This window comes from Pterocles gutturalis, unplaced genomic scaffold, assembly GCF_000699245.1.
Source record: "Pterocles gutturalis isolate BGI_N339 unplaced genomic scaffold, ASM69924v1 scaffold22647, whole genome shotgun sequence".
Classification (NCBI taxonomy): domain Eukaryota; kingdom Metazoa; phylum Chordata; class Aves; order Pterocliformes; family Pteroclidae; genus Pterocles; species Pterocles gutturalis.
Window position 1 is genome coordinate 1 of NW_010110784.1, and position 9,393 is coordinate 9,393.

Genomic DNA, 9,393 nt, shown 5'->3' on the forward strand with positions numbered 1-9,393 from the left:
CCGTCCCGCCGGGGCCGCGGCCCTCTCGCCCGCCGGGGATTGCCAGGCCTATCACTTCAGCCCGGCCGCACGCTTCCGTGTCGTTGTGCTCGACGCCTACGACCTGAGCATCCTGGGCAGGCAGCCAGACAGCCCTCGCTACCAGGAGTCTCTGCAGCTGCTGCGGGAGAAGAACCCCAACGACAACCTCAACAGCCCCACAGGTACTCCCCCGGCTTGAACCTTCGTCAGGGAGCACAAGCCTCTGCTTACCGGAGCGATAAGATGGTTCCTGGGGCTGACATCTCATTCCCAGGGGCTGAGGCACATGCCCTGTTTCTGCCTACCTCCTTGCTGGCAGCTGAGAGCCCGTCAGTGGGTTTCTAGGCAGGCACAAAAGATGCTCCCCCATACCCGTCATGCTGCTCTGGTGCTTTTGGCATGGGTTTGTGTTGTGCTGTGTGCCCTGCGGTACCAGAAGAAAAGGCTGGCTATTGCAGAGCATCAAGTGATGCCCACCCCATCCCATGATGGGGGACACCCAGGAGTGGAAATCCTGTGCGTGATCAAAACCCCCCCAAAACACTAAAAAATAATTTTCTCTTGTTTGTCCAAGGAGGCTGGAGTTATGATGCAAGAGATGCAAAACAAAAAAAAAAATGGTATAAGAGCAAACCATGTGAGTAAGCAGACTTAGATAAGGCAAGCAAATAGGGGAGCCACAAGAGGTATATGCACAAATGCCTAACCTTCTTCTTCATTGCAGGACTCAAAGAACCTCAGTTTGTAGAGTTTAATGGAGGATTTAGCCAAGCGCAGCTGGACTGGTTCAATGAAGTCCTCAAGTTCTCTGATGAAAACCAAGAAAAAGTTGTAGTTATGGGTAGGTGGATATGGGGGATATATGGGAATATATGCAAAAAAAGTTATGTAGCAACATATGTTAGCTGAGGAAAACATGTAGCAACTTTGTAGCTCCACTGAGGAACACATGTAACCTGTGAAGTAGGAGATAGCAACCATATCTCACGCTCAGATGAGCTTTCTGTATACAATTAGATGTGTGAACTTACCAGCAATTAAGGCAGAGTTGGGTTATGCTTAAATGTTTTGCCAATCGACGGGGTTAGCACAAAGGACACAGGCACCAAATTTAAAAAAAGTAAACTTATTTATGTTTAAAGTGATAAAATGATGAGGAAAATAATACAGTGAAAATGAATTAAAGCAAGATAAGGTAAAGCAGCAAAATAATAAGTGAACTACTGTAGCAAGCATAAAATAAGGTAATGCACCTAATCATTACTACACAGAGTTAGCGATAATGATTAAGACAGATCCATCACCAATTGCCCTGTTAATACGTTACCATCATCCAGATCCATGGTCTCTGGGGAGCCTGGTTGCAGCGAGGATTTGGAGAACCCTTCCCAGCAACTGGGAAATTCCTATACAGTGCATCCACTGCATAGATGAGGCTTCCAAATTTCCCTGCAAACAGTCCCGGCTTTTATACAGTTAAATAAACAACTTTATATCTTAAACTGTGAAAAAACATCTGGTGTAGTTTTTTTTCCATGTTAACTTTTTCTCTCGTTTGGCCAGAACCCGGGAAAAAGTTAAGAAGTAAAGGTATCTGGTTATCTTGATTATGTATCTCTCAGCAAAGCCCGTCACCACCCTATTACGTTCTTTTACCTAGAGGTCTGTCTGTGGAGATAGGCATAGCTGTTAACAAGCGGGGCTGTGGTTACACAACGATTATCTTACAGCCAGCATTCCAGCAATGCTCTATAGGCGTTACAACAAAAGCTTTTATAAACTGGCATATTTTTATAAGGTAATACACTGCCTATGTGATCAATATTATACATACTAGATATATTATTAGATTGAGGTTCATCTAGAGGTCAACTTTGATTCAGGGCCTCACTGCTCAGGCCCTAGTATTTCATTAAAGTAACTTTCCTGCTTCTTTTCCTCTCAATTGCAGGTCATCTGCCCATTCATCCAGATGCTTCAGATGGAGTTTGCCTTGCCTGGAATTACAAAGATGCCCTTTCAGTCATACACTCCCATCAGTGTGTGGTCTGCTTTTTTGCAGGGCACCTGCATGATGGTGGCTATTGTTTAGACTCCCATGGAGTTCATCATCTGACTTTGGAGGGGATTATTGAAACTCCACCAGACAGCAATGCCTTTGGAACTGTTTATGTCTATGAAGATAAAATGATACTAAAGGGAAGGGGCAGAATTTCAGACATAGTTATGCATTTCTGAAAATGGTAAGCAAATACAAATTGCACTTCTTCAGGAAGTACTTGGACAAAAAAGCAGAGGATTCAGCTTATTATTTTGCTTCTAGAAAGATGTGCATGGTTGATCCCTATAGCTTTAACTCAAACATTTTTCTCTTGGATACAGAATTTTAGAAATTATGTTTCTGTAAGAAAACAGACATAATTTATTTGTGGAGAATAGAGAAGGCCAGTAACCATGTTTGAAATAAATATACTTGAACGCAGAATGTTGACTTGAAACACCCAATCCTGACTGGATTGTTACTTACTGTGAAAAAAAGCAAACCGTATTATGAATATTACCAAAAACCCACCATTTTTTAATATGCCAAAATTAAAGCATGCAGAATTATACCTGTCCAGCTGCATTTCAATTTATTTTTTTTAACATCATCGTCAGTAATGTCTCATGTCTGGCAGAATTAGTCCACCCTGTAGCCTAATGCAGTCTTCTTAACATTGCTTTAAAAGACTAAAGTAATCTTCAAAAAAAGGCTAAGCCCGAGGAAAATGGAGACCATTGATGCTGCACCATGTAATGCTGTAGATACACCCCCTGGGATCTACGTGTACGCAGCTGTATTAGCCTGCAGCAGGACTGAGCAAAGAAGCCCCGATGTGGAAGGATCTAAAGCGTGTTGCTGTGCTGCATCTGGACGGGTTTGGCTCTCTCCCAGCCAGCTTGTGTGGCCAGTTGTTGTAGTTTTAAAAAAAGCCACCTGACAACCTCTTGTTTAAAAAACCTCCTGGGCTGAGGCAAGGACAGGGAGGGTTCACTCACCACTTCTGGTCAGGGACAAGAAACCGACATGACTTGGGAAAACAAACAAAAAAATATTGAATTTATTAACTATTTCTTCACTGAAAGAATGGTCAGACATTGGAACAGGCTACCCAAGGAGGTGGTTGAGTCACCATCCCTGGAGCTGTTCAAGAAACGTGTAGATGTGGTGCTTAGGGACATGGTTTAGTGAGTTAGGTGGTGTTGTGTTGGACTTGATGATCCTTAGGTCTTTTCCAACCTTAATGATTCTATGAAAAACAAAGTGAGATACGAGAAAAATAACTACATCTTAGAAAGGCACTTCTCCCCCACCCTTCCCTTCCTCCTAGGCCCAAAGGCTTTTTTCCTGGTTTCTGTACCTTCTCCCCCCGGCAGCACAGGGGGGCAGGGAATGGGGGGTGCAGTCAGTTCATGTTGTCTCTCCCCTGCTTGCAAACAAACCCACCACACAAAGCACAACACCAGTGTATTTGCCTGTGCTTCCTTCTCCAGGATTAGTAGCTGTGGAACACGCCTACCATCACTGTGCTTTCTGGGAACAGAAATTCTGTGACAAGCAGAGCTGTGACAGTGACCATGTCTGCTGGTGGCAGTCTTGAGCACGCATCTTGCAGAAAATAAAGATAACGGAAGCTTTCACTGAATTTTTTTTAGAAAAATAGTATTTATTACTCTGTAAAATCAGTAATTTTCAGTTAAAGATATCAGAAAAAATATTTCTTCAGATATATTCTACACATTATTTTAGCGTAGCAACAGAAATGCCAACTGCTCAATTTTTCAGTTTTATTCTCAACGGACTATACAGGCAGGTATCTGCAAGTTTTGTGGCTGTAAATAGTCATTTATTGAAGCAAAACGTTTGCTTTACTTTTCTTTTATCTTACAGAACAGCAGATTTCCCAAAGTACGAGGTGGTTAGAGAGTGATCCAGAAATGCCAGGATATGATGAATATACCGTGAGAAAACACATTAGGATCAACAGTGCTTTGAAAATGTATAAAGAAGCCAGCTGAACCACCGTTTCCATAGAAAAATTCTCCACTCAGATTTGAGTGTTCCTCATTTTTTTTAACAAATCTCAAACTGCACTGCTGGAAGCAGCCAGATATTTTGGGGTCTTGCCAAACTGATACTAACCTTTAATTAAGAACCAAAAGTAAAGGCAAGTAAGGTCAGAATATTTATTCTATACTTTCTCCCACCGAATTAAATCACCGTTTTACAGTGCCTTGGCCAAGATGCTCGCATCTCTTTGTTCGCATAAATGTATAGCCATGAAACAAAGGGGAAGAGGACAACCAGGACCGCAGCAATCAAGCGAACTCCACCCAGTGGACTCCTATAAAGAGGCAAATGCAACAGAGCTACTTGAAATCCGACTACTACAAAACATGCACACCTGGCTGCAGTTGTAACGAGACTCTAAATTCCCTAAAGAGAGCAGAGAAACAAGACTTACTTTGCTGAACTGCGACAAAGACTCATCCATATTGTAATAATCACGAGACCAAACAACTCTCTAAAAAGCCAAACAAAAAACAGATCAGAAAATAATAAGCAGATGTTTACTTTTAAAAAATACAATTTTTGCCTCCAGAACAGTAGTGTAAGTCTGCACTGCCTCCTTTTGGAGGAGTTCACTATATTTTACTAGGATCATAATTATACAGGTATTTACATGGAGTAACTTGGTCTCCCACCACAAAGCTACAAACACACGTGGCCCAGCTATACAGCTGCAGAAATTCCTGCTTCCACTTTTTGTTCCACTGCTAAACTTACATTCCACAGCACATTTCCCCCATTAATGCGCAGCAAAGCAGCATCCCAGTATTCCAGACTATGAACAGCAGCAGTAGCTGCCAATGCTTCTCCTCAATACTGAGCAAGCACCTACTTCAGGCAACTGAATGTCTAAGTGAGAAATCCTCCTTCCCCCTCAGTCCCTGGCAGTTCAGAGGATTCAGCTGTCTGTGCCAGATAAACATGCATATGGTATCATGTCAAGAGTGTTTAAATATTAATTCCTACAGCTCCAGTAAGAGAACACAAAGCTGTTTCACTGTACTTGTATCCCGGTCTTTGAAAGCCAGAACTGCCCCCAATTAAATCCAACTGTCACCATCAGGCAAGCAATCATGACTGTTCACTCTCCATTTAGCTCTTTTGTCCAACAAATCGCTGGTGTGGAGCACTATGGTCCCTCCTCCTCGGTTTGATTCCCCTGGACCTACAGCACTCACTGCAGCAGCCCAGCAAATAAAGCTTAGCAAGGTGACCACGAGATGAAGATGGTCTGGCATGCTGAATTTGTGCAAGGGAAAATAAAAATCATAGCTTACCTGCCTTCCTCCTCATGCAGAATGTTTCCTTTAGCGTATGCAAACAAAGAGCAAGCCAAGGCAATGGTCCCAACAATACAGCCAGCAGAATGAAGGTGGCAGAGGCTCTTCCAAACACCATTATCTGAGGAAAAACAATAGACTCCCAGCAACTGCAATGTAGGATGAAGTACACCCTTTAAATCCAAAAGCAACTGAGTCGCTAAAAAAAGATACCTCCAGCAAACACATATTAGGCAGGAAGATGGATTAAATACCATCATATTTTTGACCAGAGAAAGCTGCTAAAAAGTGCTGTTGAAAATAAACACTTGTGGGCTTGGGGCTTGCCTGCCTAGGGGTGCAACTTCTTGGCAGCAGCACCTCAATGAAAAGAGTTTCCTGTTCTCTCCAGCAAACAAAACAGGCTCCAGCATTCAACATGCATGGAAAAAAAAATCACGTTATCAACGAAGCCACTTCCGCGGCTAGAAAAAAGTTAAGATTTTATTTTGTTCATAGGTGGAGAATAAGCAAGCAGCGCTGGGCGCGATGGGAGCATCCGCTCTACCAACAGGCGAGCCTTTCCACAAAGCCTATCCCTCTATTTATTCCCCGACAAGTTGCATATCCATTAAGTTTCGCAATACATTCATTCATATTCATTTCCCAGACCCGCCTAGCCCTGCTTCTTATTATAATTAGCTAAAGAGTCCTTTAGGGGTCCGAGGAGTCTCCTTTATTTCGTGGCCTTGCGGGTGTTGCATTCTCATCTCGTTTTGATTAGCAGTTCCTTCCCTTATCATCAGGGTTTTTGATCCTCTCATCCTGTCTTTGCTGTTTCTTCCATCCGATTTCTGCTGGCAAATTGTAGTTACTTAGAACTGGAATCATGGGGGGGAAGAGGGGATGCTTGAGAAATCCCAGACTTCTCCATCACTGTTTGGCACATGAATTCATACCCTCTGGAGGGGGTGGGGGAAGCAAAGCTGTCTCAAAACCCATTTGTGTTAATGTACGTACATCAAAGTTCATAGAGAAATAAGGAGAATGTACCTACGAAAACAACTACATTAATATTTTTATATAATTTGTTTAGCATAAGATTAAATCCACAGTTAAACAATATACGATCACATCATTCAAAAACTTCTTTAAACAGAGGAGCCTTGTCCTATAGCCTGAAAGGGAAATTCAGTTTCACAGTCTCTCAACTGAAACACTCAGCCCTTTACCTGAAGCACCTCAATTGAATGAATTGTAAAGGGAGAAGCAAGGGAGGATACACCCAGGTAATACTCCACAGATTAGCATCTAACCATGTCCTCAACCCAAGGCAGGCCCATGGCATCTCTGTCGTTGTGAGAGCAACCCTTTGCTTTAAGCGCCTTTTCACTCACAATGTCTTCAACCATACAAGGATTGTAAATACTAACGGGAAGCTCCTAATATGTGTGTTTTCCAATGCTAAAATTGGCCTGGGTGTATGATTCAGTTGCGATGCTGTACGATGCTGTGCAGTTACACAGCAATGCCATCCCGCCCGAGGAGGCACTGCACTGTGCGCAGGAAGGCGCTCGCTCAGCACAGGAACATCACCATGCCCTTTCTTTCCTACTCCGCATTTCAACTGTGTTTGCTGGAGAGAGGTTGTTTTGTGTTGTCACACCTTTCCTGGAAGTTACATCATTACATACTTTCAGACATTTAAAAAAAACCTGCAACACACATTACAATTCAGTCAGTAGTGTTAATGAGACTGCTCAATTCAAGTGCCCTTATCTTTGGTCTCTGATTTTTTTACAACCAAGTCTAATATCCTTTCTATCTTGAGGGTGAATTCTTTCACACAATCCCCTCACTGTCCCATTTCTTTCATTCCTAAACTGCAAGAAGGGTCCTTGAGAAGGGAGATTTCTGGGCCACGTCTGCTGTAGTTTTCTCCAGCACAACAGCATAAGAGCAGCTCTTCTCCATTTCTTTTAACACGAATCATAACCTAATATACCACAACAAGGTGGGTTACAAATGAAAGGTCTCTTTAGCGGAAGAAACAACCTTTCCAGAGCTTACAGCCATAACCAGATGCTCAGCACGACCGCAGAGTGGTCCAGGGGAGCGAGCCCCAGCTCCCAGTAAAGCCGTCAGGGTACCCAGAGACCACCACACTGCAAGGAGTGTCTTGCCTCACACTCTCTGAGCTTTTCCCTGTGATGATGAGCAACACTGATGACACCTCTGCCTGGGGACTGATGTTTTTAGACAGAGAAATACAGGCAATGTGTAATATCAGAATGCGCCCACAGATTCTTGTGGTTTTCCATGTCCATTCCCAGGGGCTGTGGGGCAGAGGTGAGCAAACGGCACAGGCACTTCTTGCTATGTCAGCACTGTCAACAGCAAAAACTGTAAAGTTAAAAGCAGTCTTTTCTGGACACTGACCACTCCAGGCAAGCATTAAACATGATGGGCTGCCAAAATTCAGCGTGACCCATTCCTGTAATCGATTCCCCATTTGGCTGAACTTACTGCAGCTCAGCAGAGGCAGAATCTGGGTCTTACACAGACCTGAATGGCAAATATCACTCTGTGAATTTACATAAATGTCCAGTTATACAATAGTTGTGCTGCACATTTTAATCTTTATTTTCCACAAGTCTTGGCACAAGTAACAAAAACCCACTTGTGAGTTTAACATGTAGATTCTCCTGACCAGCCAAATGCCATTATGTTGAAGCTACACCTATCACACAAATAAACCTCCCCTGAAAAGTTCAAAACCACATGCAACCAGCCCTCATGGGTTACGATTTATGAATGCTGCCACTTTACATGCTTAAGGTAGGCAGAATGCTGAGAGACTGCAACAACGTGACTTGTGACAACGGCATGCACTCCTGAAGATTTTCATTTTTTGGCATAAATGTGGTTTTAGTTTATTCAGAGTAAGCATTCATGCAGACAAGACATAGTCAAGATAATGTTATTTTAAAATTATTTCTACTGGATGAAAACACAAAAAATTAACTATTTTCTGGAGTCTTGGACCAAGTCTCATCTGACTGATTCTCTCAACACGTGTGGCCTTAGCCTTCTTAGCTTATGCCCTCAGAAACCCAGCCACTGCACTGAGGCCTCTGACCGTCCCCATGGCTACCCATGCGCTTTGTGAGGAACCCGCAATACTTGATACTGAAGAAGACCTTTAGCTCTTTCAAAGGACGGTGCAAAGCTCAACTGCTCTTCTAGGAGGTAGATAAGCAAAACCACAGATTTACAACAAGGAAACAGAGTTAATGTACTACCGTCAACATCAGAGCCAGGTTCAGAGCATGCTCCCAGGCTGTGCGCTGCAACTGGGGTGCAAACATGAGACCAACCCAGCGGCAGGCCTTTACGCAGAGGGCTCCTCCGTTCACCTGCAGTGTGTCCAACCACAATCACTAAACCAACGGCGAGCTCCTGCAGAAGCAGGTCCCGCAGCTTTTTGCCCTCAAGAGGTAGTAGGACATGTTTCCTCATGGCCTGATCTTTATCAGTGGCTCAGTAAAAACAAACCTCTTGAGGGCAACATTTGAGCAGAGATTCTGTTTTGCACACCAACATCATACCTGTTATCGAAGGGTTAACAGCAACAGGCAGGGTAAGGGCAGCTGGCACTAAGTAGACAACCTGTTAATGAAACATAAATCTGCTCTGTGGCAAAACTTAGCAAGGCAAGGAAGCAGAAGCACCCAGCCACACAAACGCTTCTCCCCTTCGCGGCAGTTGGTCAGCTGCGCAGAACAGCTGCCAGTCCCTCTCCCTCTGGCAGGGCTAGCGGTCATCTTCCCCATCACCACCCCAAATCCCAGACCACCAGCTGAGTGCCAGTCCTTTTTCCTCAGCTTCTGGGTTACTGAGTCCTCACTGCCCACCCAGCCCCCTGCAGAGTCCCCGCACCGCACCCAGGGAAAGCCCTACAGGAGACCCCCTCCTCTGGACCCCCCAAATCCTCCTCCTGTG

The 9,393-nt window shown here is 44.0% G+C and overlaps 2 protein-coding genes across 2 annotated transcripts; one reads left to right on the forward strand and one right to left on the reverse strand.

Annotated features, from left to right (window-relative positions):
- Positions 1–4: 4 nt before the first annotated feature.
- On the forward strand, positions 5–2,312 carry ADPRM (ADP-ribose/CDP-alcohol diphosphatase, manganese-dependent; the record flags this gene model as incomplete). Its single annotated transcript, XM_010073534.1, has 3 exons — positions 5–203; positions 746–862; positions 1,973–2,312. Coding segments are annotated over 3 exons (603 nt in total), but the record flags the coding sequence as incomplete, so codon positions are not given.
- Positions 2,313–4,273: 1,961 nt separating this feature from the next.
- Positions 4,274–9,060, reverse strand: TMEM220 (transmembrane protein 220; the record flags this gene model as incomplete). Its single annotated transcript, XM_010073535.1, has 4 exons — positions 4,274–4,406; positions 4,527–4,586; positions 5,410–5,533; positions 9,000–9,060. Coding segments are annotated over 4 exons (378 nt in total), but the record flags the coding sequence as incomplete, so codon positions are not given.
- Between the last annotated feature and the right edge of the window lie 333 nt (positions 9,061–9,393).